Source organism: Pristiophorus japonicus, chromosome 8 (assembly GCF_044704955.1).
Source record: "Pristiophorus japonicus isolate sPriJap1 chromosome 8, sPriJap1.hap1, whole genome shotgun sequence".
Taxonomy (NCBI): Eukaryota; Metazoa; Chordata; class Chondrichthyes; family Pristiophoridae; genus Pristiophorus; species Pristiophorus japonicus.
In genome coordinates, this window is record NC_091984.1 from 34,575,530 (window position 1) to 34,594,446 (window position 18,917).

Sequence of the window (18,917 nt, forward strand, 5' to 3'; positions counted from 1 at the left end):
ATAGATTTTTGGAGTCTAGGGGAATCAAAGGATATGAGATCGGGCGGGAAAGTGGAGTTGTGGTCGATGATCAACAATGGTCTTATTAAATTGTGGAGCAGGCTCGCGGGATCGTAGGGCCTACCCCTGCTCCTATTTCTTATGTTCTTAAGTCAGGATGTTGTGTGACTTGGAGGGGGACTTGGAGGTGGTGGTGTTCCCATGCGCCTGCTGTCCTTCTAGGTGGTAGAGATCGCAGGTTTTGGAGGTGCTATTGAAGAAGCCTTGATGAGTTGCTGCAGTGCATCTTGTAGAAGATATACACTACAGCCAAGGTGTGCCGGTGGTGGAGGGAATGAATGTTTAAGGTACATTATCTGCTTTCATTTAGACCTGCCAAATGACAGTTCACTGAGTATAGGGTCGTGATATTTCTTAGCACTGACCCTTTAGAATATTACAGTTGAAAATATTGGTGGTTGTTCAAAATTCCATATTTAATATAAGCAGACAAAAGTTTCAGTCTTGCTAACATGACTGTGTGTGACATATGATGTAAATAACTACACAACCATGCAGAAAGCCAATAGATCATGGAACAAGATACTATCTAAACTGAAATTAAGAATCCAAGGATGTGCTTATTTACATTGCTGTAGGATGGAGGTGGCTGACAAATTCAACAGGAAGGGAGTGACTGAAAATGTCTTAATATTAAACCATATTTTATTTCCTGGTAATAATTTATTCAATGTCATATTAATTGCTAATAAAGATTTCATGTTATTAGAAATTGTGTGTTGTTTTAAAACTGATGATTTAAAAGTCTACCTGTAATGGAAAAATATTAACAGCTTTTTTGTAAATTAAATTATTTTGTTTCTCATTTTTCAAAAAAATCAATTCGTTGTCAGGTAACAAGTGCAGAGGAGTATTACCATCCGTAAAATGGGTCTTAAATAATTTATATCTCTCTGTAGCAGGAATTTCTTGATTTGCTGCATATGATTTTAAGAATCACAAACTGTCTCTTTAAGAAAATAATTTATCTCTCTATAGTTCGAACATTCTACAGTGTACTTTATATAAAATGTATATATATAAGTACCCATTATAAAATGTATATATATCGATACTCATCAATTTAATATAAAGATAAATTCTGTAAAAATTAAACTTAATTGGCTTTGTGACCAGCATTCCGTACAGATTTATTAGTTCATTGACCCGTCCTATTATATAGCACAGGCAAATGTTTGAGCGAATTAATAAAATGCAGAGCAGCTACAGAATAAAACTATGTGGGTAGTATAAATCAGTTGAATTACTCCTGTCTCTTGGATTGAAATTATTCTGCACTCCAATGATTCCCTAATAAGTGTTTGAAACATCAACAGCATAATTAAATTGTTTTGTTTTCCTTCGCAGAAAATCTTTTCCATCCCAGCACGCTACACTTGCAGCCTTCGCAGCTGTGTATGTTTCTGTAAGTAATCAGGGCCGCCTTGTGTGATCCACAGTGTCATAACCAGTACAGCATTGAATCTGTCAATTAACTATTAATTGTGAGTAAGATCTTCATCTGCGATGTAAATTAGCTGTAACCCTCATTAGCAGGTGAAACGATCAGTGTGAGAATAGAAAGAATTAAATTACAAAATTGTTGTGCAGGAAAAGACCAGCTGGTCCATCAAGTCTGCCCCACATCATGATGATTAAACACTTCTTCCCTCCCCAACTGCACCGCCCCCCCCCCCCCCCCCGCCCCATCCACACCACTTCCCCAGCAACCATGTAATCTCCAGGGAGAGGCAAAAAAAACCCAGGGCCAATAAGGGAAAAAATACACTGGAAAATTCCTCTCTGACCCCCAAAGGCAGTGGAAACCAGTCCAGAAGATGACATGGACCAGGTGTTATCGAAAAGGCACTTACCTTCTATTCGATGCGATTTCTGCCCCAGTCAAGAACCGATCCAGCTCCATCTGGAAGGCATACAGAGAGTCAGCACACACCACAACAACCACTTAGAGTCTCACTACTCTGGGAAAAGAACTGCCTAACATTCAGTCTATTCCTACTCTTACATAGTTTAAAGGCATGTCCCCTGGTCCTAGCTGTTTCTCATTGAATTATAAAATGATACAGCAAAGAATGAAGCCATTTGGCCCATTTTGGCTGTACTGGCTCTTTGAAAGAATTGTCCAATTAATCCCACTCCCCTGCCCTTTGCCCATAGCCCCGTAACATTTTTCCTTTTCAAGTCTTTATCCAATTCCCATTTGAAAGTTATTATTGAATCTGCTTCCACCATCCTCTTTGGCAGCGCATTCGACATCATAACAACATGCTGTGTAAAAGAAATTCTCCTCATTTCACTTCTGCTTCTTCTGACAATTATCTTAAATCGGTGTCCGCTGGTCACCCACCCTTCTGCAACAGTTTCTCGGTATTTAATCTATCAGAACTCTTCATGATTTTGAACACCTCTATCAAGTCTCCTCTCTAACCTAAGGGGAACATATCCAGCATCTCTAGTCTCGCCATGTAACTGAAGTCCCGCATGCTGGTACCATTCTGATAAATCTTCTCTGCACCCTCTCAAAGGCCTTGACTTCCTTCCTAAAGCGTGGTGCCCCAAATTGGACACAACACTCCAGCTGGGGCCTAACCAGTGATTTATAAAGTTTTAGCATAAACTTCCTTGCTTTTGTACTCTGCCTCTCTTTATAAAGCCAAATATCCCGTATGCTTTTTTCCAACAACCTTCTCAACATGCCCTGGCACCTTCAAAGATTTGTGTACATATACCCCCAGGTCTCTTTATTCCTGCACCCAAATTCCCTTTAAGCTGTGTGGCCATGCAGCTGCACAGCGCTCCAGGAATCCCACGCAGCCAGTGAGCCGGCTTTTAAATGGGAAAAACGCATCTGCACGGAATTTTGAATGGGCCGCACAGCCCGTTTAAGAGGTTGCATGGCCAAAAAAGAATGACAGGGAACATTGGCTGAACCCCCTCCTTAAAATTGTACCATTTGTGGTAGTAATATTTAAACTATCCTTTATACTGAAAGACTATTAGCAAGATGGAACAAAACTACATCATTTGAACATAACTGCAATTTTAAGGTCCTAATATGTTTTGTCCAAGCATATTTATGTAATCCATTATTCAATTCCAACTTGTACCAAAATTAGTTTCTTTAACATTATGAAGGACACATTATAGTATTGTTATTTGGCCAGTGATCCTGAAGTTATGCGTTGGGTCCACAAACATACGGGCACTTAACATGTTTATCTGAAATTCCTCTCCGTACTATTCTAGCAGGGGTGTTAACTAGTCCAGAATAAAGGGGGTAAAGCCTCCCAAGCAGAAAATACAGGACAGAGGGACATTTGTATATATTTGTCAAAAACGTGGTGGGAATATTAGAGATGAAGAGGGCCATTCTATATTCCTAAGAGGCGGAAATGGGGCGGTAAGACCTTTCTGACCGGGGTCAGGCAGATGGTCTGATCCATCCGAAATTGCCCCCGGGGTGTGGGCGGCAGAAACATGTTTCCGCTGTGCCCATGTTCCCACCCCGCCGGACATGCACCAACCCCTTACTGCCTGGCGGTGACCCCTTTCCCCCCCGTGAAGGAAATCGCCCCGCCAGAGCAGAGCCGCCGCCGCTCAGTGTCCCCGACAGCTTTTCAAGGAGGAAGCTGCCAGTGGCTGGGCGGCTTAAAGGGGAGAGCGCACAGCCGCGGCTGCCATTTTGTTTTAATTGTCAGCCGACTCTGAAGTTGCCCCAACAATGGCGGCCATGGGTTCGGCAGGGCCGCCGACAGGCAGCCCGGCACCCCCTCTGGAGTGCCGGGCCACTGGCCTGGCCAAAGCCCAGTGGACGCCACTAAAGTTTATTCAGAGCTCACAGCGGCTCTCCACTTTAACTGAAGGAGAGGGACGTTGCTACTCATCAGCGCAACACTGCTGACACCGCCCGCCTTCCGCCCCACTCCCGACTCACTTCCGCCCCTCAGCTGCCCCAAACACCGCCGCAACGAACTAGAACACAAAAAAAGGGCAATTTTCCTCTCTTCTCCGTCCCATGGATTTGGACAGAGAATATTCATTTAATTTGAATTATCCGCCCTGTTTGGGGCGGAGGGCAATTTTGGCCCCAGGATGTTTAATAAGTATTTAGCATCAGTCTTTAAAGAGGAAGATGAAACTTGGACTGCAGGAGCGAGAGGGGGACTACTCAAAAGTAGTCAAAAGAACACGGTATTAAAAAGTTAACAGTACTGCAATTAGAAAAGTCACAGGCCCAGATAGTATGCATCTCAAAATACTGAAGGCGGTTAAGAAAGAGGTAATAGAGGCACTAACCATAATTTTCCAAACAATGTTTGGAAATAGGAATTTTGCCAAAATACTGGATGGTGATAACTATTAAATCTTTGTTGAAAAACATTAAGACGTAGGGAATGTAGCTACGTGGATAGAAGGAACAATTACATTTTCAATTTGGCATGATGTATATCCCAGGGATCTTTTCTTTTCTATTTATGTAGATTATTTTGATGTAGGTACTAGATGAATGAGATCAAAGTTTGTTGATGACAGCAAACATGGGGAAATGTCAAAAGTAAGGCAAGAGTTTGCAGGAAGACATAGACAAGTTAGCAAAGTAGGCACGTAGGTGGCAGGTGCAGAATAATGCAGAGAAATGTAAAATTGTGCATTTTGGGTAAAAGAAATGCATGGTAAATGATAACAGTGGAGGATCAGAGAGAGCAAGGGGTGCAGATATATCTTTGAATGTTGGCATGCAGGTTTCTAAAGCCATAAAAAAGGCAAATGGGATTCTAGGTTTTTACATAGAGGCATTGAATATAAAAGCAATAAAGTGATGTTGAATTTATACAAGATACTGATTAGTCATAGTTGGAATATTGCAAGAACTTTGCATCCTCCATTATAAGAATGATACAGAGCCATGGAAAGGATACAAAGAGGATTCACTAGCATGATACCAGGAATGAAAGGTTATTGTGACGAAAGGCTCATTTTTAAAAATGGAACTGAAAAGCTTAATGGGGTTCTAATGGAATTATTCAAAATTATGGAAGGTTTTTAGAAGGTAAATAGTGAACGACGGATCCACTGTGGTTGGTGAATTGATAATAAATGGACATCATAGAACCATAGAAATTTACAGCACAGAAGGAGGCCATTTCGGTCCATCATATCCGCGCCGACCGACCAAGAGCTATCCAGCCTAATCCCACTTTCCAGCTCTTGGTGCATAGCCCTGTAGGTTACGGCACTTTAAGTGCACATCCAAGTATTTTTTTAAATGTGGTGAGGGTTTCTGCCTCTACCACCCCCTCAGGCAATGAGTTCACTACCCTCTAGGTGAATAAATTTCCTCTCATATCTCCTCTAAACCTTCCCCCAATTACTTTAAATCTATGATTCCTGGTTGTTGACCCCTCTGCCAAGCGAAACAGGTCCTTCCTATCCACTCTATCCAGGCCCCTCATAATTTTAGGCACCTCAATCAGGCCTCCCCTCAGCCTCCTCTGTTTCAAATAAAACAGACCCAGCATCTCCAATCTTTCCTCCTAGCCAAAATTCTCCAGTCCAGGCAACATTCTTGTAAATCTCTATACCTTTTCCAGTGCAATCACATCTTTCCTGTAATGTGGTGAGCAGAACTGCACACAGTACTCCAGCTGTGGCCTAACCAGTGTTTTATACAGTTCAAGCATAACCTCCTTGCTCTTGTATTCCATGCCTTGACTAATAAAAGCAAGTATTCCATATGCCTTCTTAACCACCTTATCTAACTGGCCTGCTACCTTCAGGGATCTGTGGACCTGCACTCAAAGGTCCCTTTGTTCCTCTACACTTTTCAGTGTCGTACTATTTAATGTATATTCCCTTGCCTTGTTAGACCTCCCAAATGCATTACCTCACACTTATCCAGATTGAATTCCATTTGCCACTGTTCCACTCACCTGACCAATACATTGATATCTTCCTGCAGTCCGCAGCTTTCTTCTCCATTATCAACCACACAGCCTATTTTAGTGTCATCTGCAAACTTCTTAATCATACCCCCAATATCCAAGTCCCGGTCTTTGATATATACCACAAAAACAAGGAACCCAGCACTGAGCCCTGCGAAAGCCCATTGGATACAGCCTTCCAATCACAAAAACACCCATCAACCATCACCCTTTGCTTCCTGCCTCTGAACCAATTTTGGATCCAACTTGCCATTTTGCCCTGGATCCAATAGGCTTTTACTTTCGTGACCAGTCTGCCAGGTGGGACCTTATCAAAAGCTTTGCTAAAATCCATATACACTGCATCATACGCACTGCCCTCATCGACCCTCCTGGTTACCTCCTCGAAAAATTCAATCAAGTTAGTCAGACACGACCTTCCCTTAACAATCCACGCTGACTGTCCTTGATTAATCCATGTCTTTCCAAATGAAGATTTATCCTGTCCCTCAGGATTTTTTCCAATAATTTTCCCACCACTGAGGTTAGGCTGACTGGCCTGTAATTAGTTGGGCGATCCCTTTCTCCCTTTTTAAACAAAGGTGCAACATTAGCAGTCCTCCAGTCCTCTGGCACCACACCTATAGCCAGATGAGGATTGGAAAATTATGGTCAGAGTCTCTGCTATTTCTTCTTTCACTTCTCTTAACACCCTGGGATACATTTCATCTGGGCCTGGGGATTTATCCACTTTCAAAGAATGACTGCACGGAAACCCGGAACTTGCGATCTGTCAAGAATCTTCAAAGGCATAGACTGAGGATTATCAATAGAAGAATGAAGAGGATATTTGAAGAAATATTTGCACACAGAGGAATGTATGCAACAGAGCTTTATTGGCAACTGAGGCAGAGTATAACATCATTTAAAAGGGAATTGGATCCACATTTGGAAAGGAAGAATAATATGAGGAAAGGGCAGGGCAGCAGACCGTTGCAGTTGAAGAACCAGCACCGACTAAATTGCCCGAATGGACTCTTTCTGTGCTGCTAATTCTATGACTCTAGTATTCCACAATATAATTCAGGCTATACAGTTGTTAAAACAAATGCGATGCTATACATGAAAGTTTGTGTGGGGATGAGTACTTGCAACTGATAACAAAGGACAATATGCTGAGTTAATTTCACAGCCGATTTAGTCTTTATATTTTGTTGTTTGTCATTTAGATGTATTTCAACGCGACCCTGACAGACTCCTCCAAACTCCTCAAGCCACTGATGGTCTTCACCTTTATCATCTGTGCAGTGATCTCCGGTTTAACGCGTATTATCCAGTACAAGAATCATCCAATTGATGTGTACTGTGGATTCATGATCGGAGGAGGAATCGCAATCTATTTGGTAAATGCCACATCTTCAAGTTTGTTACAAAGATAAATGGCCTAGATTTTCCGGGGCCTATGACCATGTATGCATGCAGTGAGTATGTGCGGAAACTCGGAACTTGCGATCTGTCAAGAATCTTCTTGACAGATCCTCCGCATCCCTGGGAAATGGACATTCGCTGGCGGAGAATTGGGCTATTTGCCCAATTACTGCCCGGCGAATGTGCATGAAACTCTCTCACCTGGTAAAAGCAGGGGTAATTCATTCTTTTACCAGCGTAAGGGTGAAAATAAATATTAAATACATTTTTTTAAATCATTTTAATATTCAAAAACCTCTAAAATAGATTTGTGTTATTTTTGGCCCCTTGAAAAATATTTCAATTTATTTTTCAAAAAATTAGATTTTTGTTTTAAATGTTTAATTAAATTGTATTTTAACTAATTTTAAACATGTAATGATTTGTTTTATTTCAGTGTTGTTAAAATCTATTTTTTGACTGCTTCCTATTATGCCTGTGGGGATTCTGTAAAAAAACAAAATGGAATCCTCATAAGCATAATGATTCAAGGAGGCAACCAGGAGGATCGATGAGGGCAGTGCGTGCGATGTAGTGTATATGGATATGCGCAAGGCTTTTGATAAGGTCCCACGTGGCAAACTAGTCATGAAAGTAAAAGCCCATAGGATCCAAGGCAAAGTGGTAAGTTGGATCCAAAATTGCCGGTGAGGTTCCGCAGGGCTCAGCACTAGGTCCCTTGCTTTTTGTGGTATATATCAATGATTCAGACTTGATTGTAGTGGGTATGATTAAGAAGTTTGCAGATGATACAAAAATTGGCTGTGTGGTTGATAATGAAGAAGAAAGCAGCTGTAGACTGCAGGACAAGGAGGATGCAGAGAGGATGTTACCACTGACAGGGGAGACTAGAACTAGAGGGCATAATCTTAGAATAAGGGGCCACCCATTTAAAACTGAGATGAGGAGAAATTTCATCTCTCAGAGGGTTGTTCTGTGGAATTCGCTGCCTCAGAGAGCTGTGGAAGCTGGGGCATTGAATAAATTTAAGACAGAAATAGACAGTTTCTTAAACAGTAAGGGATTAAGGGGTTATGGAGAGCAGGCAGGGAAGTGGACCTGACTCCATGATCAGATCAGCCATGATCGTATTAAATGGCGGAGCAGGCTCGAGGGGCCGTATGGCCTACTCCTGCTCTTATTTCTAATTGGCCAGCTGGGCAGAACAGTAACAAATGGAATTCAATCCAGAGAAGTGTGAGGTAATGCATTTGGGGAAGGCTAACAAGACAAGGGAATACACATTAAATGGTAGGACACTGAGAAGTGTAGAGGAACAAGGGGACCTTGGAGTGCATGTCCACAGATCCCTGAAGGTAGCAGGCCAGGTAGATAAGGGGGTTAAGAAGGCATACGGAATACTTGCCTTTATTAGCCAAGGCACCGAATGCAAGAGCAGGGAGGTTATGCTTGAACTATATAAAACACTAGTTAGGCCACAGCTAGAGTACTGCGTGCAGTTCTGGTCATCACATTACAGAAAGGATGTGATTGCACTAGAGAGGGTACCGAGGAGATTTATGAGGATGTTACCTGAACTGGAGAATTTTAGCTATAAGGAAAGATTTGATAGGCTGGGTTTGTTTTCATTGGAACAGAAGAGCCTGAAGGGAGACCTTATTAAGGTGTATAAAATTATGAGGGGCCTCGATAGAGTGGATAGGGAGGGCCTATGTCCCTTAGTAGAGGGGTCAACAACCAGGGGGCATAGATTTAAAGTAATTGGTAGGAGGTTTAGAGAGGATTTGAGGAGAATTATTTTCACCCAGAGGTGGTGGGGGTCTGGAACTCACTGCCTGAAAGGGTGATAGAGGCAAAAACTCTCACCACATTTAAAAAGTACTTGGATGTGCACTTGAAGTGCCGTAACCTACAGAGCTACGGACCAAGAGCTGGAAAGTGGGATTAGGCTGGATAGCTCTTTGTCGGCCGGCGTGGACACGATGGGCCAAAATGGCCTTCTTCCGTGCTGTAAATTTCTTTGATTCTACGTGGCCAAATTTCTGACACGTGCATTTGTAGGCGTGACCGCCTGCCAGGAGGGTGAAGTTAGGATATTATCCCTCTATGTATAGGAACTCAATTTAGTTAAAATCAGCTGAACTGTAGGCCATTTGAGTTAATGCCTTTTAAACAAAGACTAACAAGTTTAGGCATCCAAATGTACTCACAAGGACTATGTGCCAACATTGTGACAGCATTCTTAATTTGAACAGTTATGGCTAACATTTTATTTACTAAATAGAGATGGATAAATGTAGGTTTTGTTTTAAATTAGAAGCACACACACATCATATTAGAGGATGTTTAATTTGTTTGAGTGACTCATTAATGCTTGAGCAAGGTATTTGACACTTCAGTCTGACAGTGTGTTACAGTATCCTACCCTGGAATAAAGTGACATTTCATACGCTGGTTAGTCCAGCTCTACCACACTCATCTTTAAAGAGACAGATCTGCCCTTTACGTGCGGCACTACTGTTAGAAAAGCTGCAGTAAAATCCATTATGCTTTCTGGCCTACTATCCGAGCAAGAGATTCAAAGAAAAGTAATAGAAAGTCAGGATGCACTGAAAGAAGTTGCTATACTTTATACTTTATACTATACATAGATTTGGCCGGTTTTGAAGGAAAAATGGCATCTGCCCACTTCCGGTGTAGCCCGTGCTGAACGCTATCATGTTAAGAGCAATGTCACTGCTGCTTGTGACAGGGGCATGCAGAGTTGGCAGATCGTGACATCAGTCATTGTGTAATGCTAATTTGATGCACCACCTGCCATTTTCAACCTCATCTAACCACGCACAGCTGAACTGCTTAAAGGGATAGATCCAAAATGCATGTTAGTTGCTTATTGCTATCTACTGACTCTTGCAGAGATTGTCGGAGTACTGGGATGCTGGAAGAGATTTGAAAAGTTGGTAAAATGCGCAGGAAGTGCTGCTGGACATTGGGACAACATTAGCTGTTATTGGAAGGCCTCTGACTACACTTGCTCCCAGTCATGGAGCTCTATTTGCAGTCCCCCTCGTGCTGCAATGTGACAGAGCGATGGAGCAGAGGCAGCAAAGAAGGCAAGCTGCTCGCAGAGGGAGGAGTAGGTCGGGGGGTGGGGGGGTGGGGGGGTGTGGGGAGGGCCTTCCACAGGAGGCCTTACCCACCTAGGGTCTTTAGGGAGCACTTCTCCAATCTGCACCTAAGCTAGGAGCAGTGTGTTCGGCAGCTCTGCATCACCAAGGAGGTGATCACAGAACTCTGCCAACCAGATCTGCAGCCTCAGAGCCTTGACCTCAGATGGTGCTGCCAGTGAGCCTCAAGGCGACCATAGCTTTTTCGCCAGTGGATCCTTCCGGGCTTGAACAGGCGATTATAAAAACATCTTGCAGTTCGCCATCGACCGCTGCATCCAGGAGGCCAAAGAGGCTCTGTACGCTAGAAGAGGGGACTTCATTGTGTTCTCTCTAAACAGAGAGAAGCAGGAGCAGCATACACAAGGCTCTGCCAGGATTTTGGGCATCTCCATGATGCAGGGCGCCATCGACTGCACACACGTGGCTTTGCGGGCGCCGCATCTCAATGGTAAGATTTACCGTAACTGGTGCCACTCACATAATGTGCAGTTGGTGAATGCCCGCTATCCTGGCAGCAGTCATGATGCATTTATCCTGTGCTAGTCCACTGTGCCAGCAATCTTCCAGCCATCACGTCAAACCCGAGGGCGAAAAGGGTTATCCGCTTTATCCGCCTAATGACTCAGCTCTGCAACCCTACCACACATGGCCAGCACTCATATAATGAGAGCCATGCTGCCATGAGGAACCTCGTCGAGCAGACCATCGGGGTGCTGAAGTAACGGTTCCGCAGCCTTGACCGCTGGGGAGGAGTCCTTCAGTACTCACCAGAGCAGGTGTCCCAATTTGCGATGGTCTTCTGCATCCTTCACAACTTGGCCATCATGAGGGTGCAGCCCTTGCCACCACAGGTTCTGTGACCACCTCTGGAGGATAAGGAGGAAGAGGAGGAGAAGGAACAGGAGGAGGAGGAGGAGAAAGAGGATGAGGTGGAGGAGAGGGAGGAGGCAGTCTGCACATCCATGTTACGGATGGGCTGTCCATGAGCGCATCATCAGATTTCGGTGCCCCGGAATGAAACCCCAGATCCCTGTTGCTCAACATTTCCCCACCTTACTATCCCTCTCTCATGGAACATTACAACACCTTCTTGGCCACAGCACTGAAATGAAATCCACCACAAAACAAACATTCAGGCGCTGCCTCATGGTTGGGTCCACAAGTGTGCGCATGCAGTTGCTCGTCACTTCCGTCCTGGAAATCATGGGCTCCAAGCTCTGCGCAAAGCCCTGTGCAAAGTTAATGCCAGACTCCTCCACGCTCCTTGACAGTGTCAACAAACTCTGCCAATGCACCAAGCATTTCTGTGTGCATGCCCATCACCCTTCTTCTGTAGGCCACCCCATCAAAGTCCTCATCTGAGTCCTCTGCAGCAGAACTCGTGTGCAACCTCTCCCTCCGGGGAGCTGGCACCTACTTGACCCTTTCCCCCTGCCTTAGCTGCAGCCCACTCATGCCCGGTGACTCAATGTGTGCAGATCACTTTATATTACCCTCTAAAGCACATGCATTACCAGTATCTGAGTTGGTGGCTGCAAGTGTGGAGCAGTTGGTGGGAAAAGGCTTTTGAAGATACATTCACTGATCTTGACCACTCGTGTGAAGTCATTGAACTTCTTTCGGCACTGTATCCATATCCTCGAGGCAAGGCTGCTGGCATTGATTGTGTCAGCTATCTGCTCCCATTACCTTCACCTAGATGCACTCCTGCTCCCTTGTGGATAGAGGACCTGTCTCCTCTCTGCGTCCGAGAATCTTAGAGCCCTTTTTCTAGCCTGTTGAGCCATTATTCACTTTTCCTTGTGCTGAGCCTTGCGTCCACAACCAGTTAAATGTGCTGCTGCAGGCAGAATGCACCACTTTAAGACCGCCTTTAAGAAGTGGAGGCTAGCTTTAATTGGAGCAAGCCTTACACGAACTTGGGGCCCCTCCCCTCTGAGCATTCTACCACTCAGCAGCATATTCAGTGCTGGGCTGAATGCTGCAATCAATATAATTAGCAGGCAGCACAAAGGTCATGTGCTGCTTGCATTCCTTCCAATGAGCACAGGCCGATCGTACTTCGCAATCCCCATGCCCGTTTTCGGAGGCAATCAAATTTTTAACCCTGTAGACTTTCAAAATGCCCTATAATATTCACCAATGCTAATGTTTTAAACTCTGGAAGTTAAAAACTGAAATACTGTTTTTGGTGTTCCAAGCATTTCAGCTCACAACTACATGTCTACATATACTTTTCTGATGTAGCTCAATGATACCAGATCAGAAGTGGAGACAATCTACTTAGCACATGAACTTCATTCTCATAAAAATACTTAAGATACAAATCCAGATTAAGGTTTAAGTACATATTCCAATTTAACACACAGGCAGACCGTAGCTCGGCAGTTCGTGTCAACCTAGGGCCTGACCTACTTTCCCAGGCACCATGTGGTACAGTGAGACAAAACAGGATCACTAATACATCAGCTGGCCCAGACATAGCAGGAGAGAGGCAGATTGACTGGACAGGGCATTAATTTCACAAAAATATATAGGTGATTTTCTTTCTTTCAAAAGAAATGACATGAAGCAATTTAACTTGAAAACACAATACAATTAAGAAGTAACCTGCAAATAGCATTTAAATTGAAAATGTTTATAAGATAGAAGAATTTACGAAGCAAGTTGTTACGATCTGGAATGCACTGCCTGAAAAAAGGGTGATGGAAGAAGATTCATTAGTAACTTTCAAAGGGAATTGGATATATATTTGAAAAGGAGAAATTTGCAGGGCTATGGGGAAATAACAAGTGAGTAGAACTAATTGGATAGAAAGAAAATAAAAAGACTTGCAGTTATATAGTGCTTTTCATGACCTCAGGATAACCCAAGGTGCTTTACAGCCAATGAAATAGTTTTGAAGTGTCGCTGTTATCTGACATAGGCACAATGGGCTGAATGGCCTCCTTCTATGCTGTTAGACTCTATGATTCTATGAAATAAATAATCTTTAACATGTATTTTTATTCCGTGGTATTTTGTGTTCTACACGTAGGGTCTTTATGCTGTGAGCAATTTCCAGCCGAGTGATGATGGCATAGCCCACCCGACCCACCACAGAGAACCTTTGAGGTCACTGACAGATCTCAGCCAGGAAAGCAGTAGGCAACTCCAAGGAAAGACTGGCAGCAGCATCGATGGCCTTTCATCGCACCATTCTGAGAGTATTCTGAACCGAAACCACAGAGAATCCAGCTCCCTTACAAACTTAAAGAGAACAAGTGCCGACGTTGAAATTATTACTCCTCGCAGTCCAATGGCAAAGGAGAACATGGTAACGTTTAGCAACACGTTGCCACGTGTCAACACACCGTCATTGGATGAAGCAGCCAGAAGGAATGCAACGATTCATGCTTCTATGGACTCTGCCCGTTCCAAACAGCTCTTGTCACAATGGAAGTCCAAGAATGAAAATCGGAAACTGTCCCTGCAAGTAATGGAGACAGAAACTGGTCATTCACCACCAAAGTGCATGGAGATGAGATCCAGTTCAGAGCCAGCAGGAGTAGGTCTTAATGGAGACCAGCAAGCACAACTCAACCAGTATCTGAAAATCCAAGCAGGTACTATTCCTGGGGCTAACAGTACTAGTAGCATCGTTGGAGGAGCAAGAGTCTCCATGCAATCACGCCCAGGCTCATCACAGCTTGTCCATATACCTGAAGAAACACAAGAGAACATAAATACTTCTCCTAAAGCCAGTTCAGCTAGATCAAAGTGGCTTAAAGTAGCTGAAAAGAGTGGAGTTGGTAGGGCAAGCACCCAACCAAGAATTATGCAGGTTATTGCTATGTCCAAACAGCAAGGAATGTTACAGAGCAGCCCAAAAAGTACAGATGGTAGTACAGTAACCTGCACAGGATCTATAAGGTACAAAGCTCTAACAGACCATGAACCTACTAATATTGTCAGGGTGGAAGCTCACCCAGAGAACAACAGATCCCTTGTGCAAGTACCATTGGGCAGTGAAGGAAGTGGATCATGGAAATGGAAGTCCCATGAGAAGGGCAGCATTCGCCAAGCATTTGAGTTAAATGATCTTAACAGGAACACTGAAAGCAGTGAGTCATTAAAGGATGGCTATGCTTCGTCTGATAGAAAGAAAACCAATCCCAACAGTAGTGAGCACCATCACCACGGAATCACCACCATAAGGGTGACGCCAGTGGAAGGGAGTGAAGCCGCTTCTGAGACGCACTCGGTGTCCTCCAGTCGGGACTCAACCCTCAGGCGGAAAGCTAACATCATTTTAATACCTGAAAGAGGCAACAGCCCAGAAAGTACAAGAAATATCTTCTACAAGGGAACATCGCCCACCAGAGCTTATAAAGAATGAATCCTTATTATGGAAGCCTGCTGAAAGACAATCCATTCTAAACAGATGATGAATACCAGTGCTTACCGATAATAGATTCAGCAGTTTTAAATGTGCCATTCAGTTGTTTATTAATTGAAAAGTTACTGATATTTAAACATGTTTGCATGAATATGATATTTTTACATTACACTAATCAAAAGCACACAGGCAAAGCCTGAGCCTTGTGAAAAAAGTATTTGCTACGTTGCTATTTCAACAAACTGTGAATGCATTTTCGCCCATTTTGAACATGTCATTCATGTATCGAGCAATTTATATATTTTCAGATAGCTTTCGCTGTACTGCTGTATTCAGTAATGACCAATTTAGAATTTATTTCCTAATTAAAGCTCTAGATAGTACTTACATACCCAACTGTTATAAAGAGTTTTGTAAAATTGTATGTGTGAAAATGTTATTGGGATTGCAATGATTACTTGGTCACTGTTTTAGTTAGTTAAAGCTACCTTCCAAGATGATCATTTAGATGATGAAACCATGTAGCTTTTACAGAAATGACATGGAAAATATATTCAAATGCATACAAATGTGCACCACATACATTACAAATAATAGCATTTTTTTCTCACAGAATGTAAAATGAACAGTAATTGATTACTGATCACGATTTATATCATAGATTTTTATACCTATTGTAGCCTTAGCATATTGATATCATGCCTTTAAAGAAAATGTTTTTTAAGTAATATAGACAGCATTTTTTTTGTAAGCTTACACAGGCTATATTTCAAATCTATTAAAATTATAATGTATGCCTTTAATCATGAGGTACAGGCTTTGTACCAAGCTGTTTCTACATTGTTAAGTAATGAATGAAAGTGTTCAATACTACAGTGCTGCAATCTCATTCCCATCCCCCAGTGGTGTACTAAGTATAATTTTGTACAATCCTTTTGAGTTGCTAATGGAATTGTTTTAGTATTTATTACTAGATCCATATTGATAGAAAAACTATGTGTAACTTTTACTTGTCGATACTTCGTAGTTTTGGATACAGCTTATATGTCGGAACACAACAGTCAGGAACCTTCAAACGACAGTTAAAATAGTGTGTTACCAACACTTTACCATAGTGTCTTTGTTAAACACTGGTGAGAGTAGTAATTTTTCTTAAATAATCATCTCAATTCAAAGAGCTATCGGCTTGAATGATTCCAGTGGGTAAAGTGAAAACCTTCTTCGTGTTGCATTATGAGCTAGTTATGTTTTATTGCAATGGATAGAAAAGCCGTGCTGTTCCTGTTACTATAAAGTGGCTGTAGTGCAATGGACCGTGGGAAAAAAATCTAAACATCTGCATGTATTTTTTATATGGTTCCTCCTGTAAAATTAAGACTTTATTTTCATTGCAACCAATACCTTAATTAAATATTTATTAAGGAATTATTTAACAGGTGACGTTTTTTTTGTCATTGTAAATAATTACTAGTTGGTACCAACTGTGATACCTTGTTGAAGGTTTGATTACTTGCCCAGTAATATATTTAAGTGGTTTGTATATTAAATGGAAGACCATTTAACTAAGGTATGCACAGATGTGTATAGTGGCATATGTGCTTAAAATGTTCTGTTAACTACTTTTTCAAAGACGAGCATTGGCTCAGTAAGTGTACGCAAAACATTATTTTGTGCGAGTTCCTAAATTGTGGTATACAAAAGTCTCTTGAAAACTGACCGAGAGAAATACTGGAACTTATTTCTGTTGAAAAAAAATCAATGGCTCTATTATCATGTTTGAGAGATTTCAACTACACTGTACTTTTCCCAAGATGTTGGTTCTTTACAAAATAAATGTTTCTTAATTGCAATGGATACGAGTAAATCATGTTTTTTCATTACAGCACAAATGTAGAAACAGCAGTGTAATTTTGTTCTACTGGACTACATGGAGTAATAACAATTCCATCAAAATGCAAGATACCCAAAGACTAATTTGGTCTCTGCATTAATCCAAGCAATGTTTTGATATTTTACTCTTTTTAAATGATCACGCTTTATATTGTCACTTTTTCCAGCATTAGTTAACACAAAAAAGGTAAAATAAAAATGCCTAAACTGTAGATGTTTACAACACGCAGTGAGGCCCTTTAGCCAATCGTGTCAGTGCTGTTCTTTGTCAGAGCACTCCAAGATTAACCCCACTGTTTCATTCTCTCCCCATAGCCTTGTTTCAAATGTTTATCCAATTTCAAAAGATATAATGGTTTCTGCTTCAACCACTTCATACTCCAAACTCTCTGTATAAAGATATTTCTGCCAATCTCTCTTCTCACTCTTTTGTGATAATTTTAAATTGAGACCTTTCAATAACTCACCTGACCAATACGTTGTATAAATTCATCATTGCTTCTTTACATTTGTATTTTCTGACCCTATTTATAAAACTGAAAATAGCATGGGCCTTTTTATGGCTTTATCCACTCAAACTTTCAGAGAACATCAGCACATGGACTGCAGCAGTTCAAGGACAAAGCCTGACATATCCTTCTCAGGACAGCTAGAGGTGGGCAATAAATGGGGTCCTGTCAGTGATGCCCATATACCATATGCAAATAAAAAAAAGAATATTACGTGGTTCAGAAAATGTACAAAGTGAGAAAATGGTTCTCTTAAGACAACTCGATCCTGGTAAAGCAGTTTTCTCCCAACTACCCTGTGATTCTCTTTCACTGCAATTTCACAAGAAGACTCATACTTAAGCATCAGGCTGCACAGCCGCTCATGCACATTGGCTCATTTGGATCAAACCCACACTGTATTTAGCATGTTTTATTCCATCAGCGACAGCTAAGTACCAATTTTAATCTGTTTCCCTTTTTGGGGCGGAGAGCTCAAACAGCACAGTGGTCTCAGGTTTCTGGTGATATGGGTTAATTTATGGGCTACATAGTTTCAGACAGTGGGGATGTAATCTCAACTAGTTATCCTCCTCACCAGAACGACAGCTGCAACCGTCTTCAGACATGCTGGGTTTAGACAGATCAAAATTCAGATTCTAAGACCTTGAAAACCAATTTCAAATTTTAAAGCTAGGTGATAAGTTACAGTAAGATCCCACCTCAGAGCTCCGGGTAGACGGCAGTTACCATCTCCACTGTCCACACGTAGAATAAAACTTACAGCCATTGTGATTTCTACAATAAACAGCAGATACATTGGACTCATGTTTATCAGAAACTTGTTTGGCACCAGGAATCTGGAAATGATTAATACCCCATGAACTCAAATAGAAACAGCCCCTGATATTTATGCTGCACAAAGGGCAAAATACTGCGGATGCTGGAAATCTGAAATCAAAACAGAAAATACTGGAATTAATCAGCAGGTCAGGCAGTGTCTGTGGAGAGAGAAACAGAGTTAACGTTTCAGGTCTGTGACCTTTCATCAGATATTTATACAATGAGTTCAGAAGTCACAAGATCATATTGACTCTCCAGGATCTGCGAGCTGGAGGAAACTAAATAATGCCCCACTCAGCAGAGGAATGGTCCAATATAATGAGCGGACTCTGCACAAATTGGTTATTTCAAGGGTAAAGCTGGGATATCTACAAGCAAGTGCATTTGCCTTGGAACAGAATTAATCCTAATCAACATCAATCGCATAATTAGAAATCAAAGCACTTTGGAGTCCAGTGTAACAATGAACACATAGACTCCGGGTTTCCACAGGGAGTGGGGTAGTTGTGGACTAGCCAGGTGCAAAATAGAGTGGAATCGAGGAATGCCAGCTCTCTGCCCCACAGACACAGCATTTTTTGTGGGGATGAGGGCAGGTGGTGGTTGCGTTCACCCTCTTGCAGCCTGGTGTAATAAATGGAGGCGGGATGGTGCTACCCACCAGAGCCGGATCTGGCTAGTCCTACTTCCTGCGCCTCCAAAGTATTGCACACCTGCACGGTACAGGAGTGCTGTACAT

General features: G+C 42.2%; 1 protein-coding gene across 2 annotated transcripts in view; it reads left to right on the top strand.

Moving 5' to 3' along the window:
* Positions 1-15,012, top strand: part of LOC139268041 (phospholipid phosphatase-related protein type 4-like) — a 79,414-nt gene extending 64,402 nt beyond the window's left edge. The window contains exons 5-7 of one of the 2 annotated variants that reach the window (XM_070886028.1): positions 1,408-1,465; positions 7,211-7,384; positions 13,617-15,012. In XM_070886028.1, coding sequence (XP_070742129.1) covers positions 1,408-1,465; positions 7,211-7,384; positions 13,617-14,957 — 1,573 coding nt within the window. In that variant the 3' untranslated portion in view covers positions 14,958-15,012. The remainder of the gene's footprint in view (positions 1-1,407; positions 1,466-7,210; positions 7,385-13,616) is intronic. The other variant, XM_070886027.1, reaches the window with a different exon arrangement.
* Positions 15,013-18,917: the final 3,905 nt, after the last annotated feature.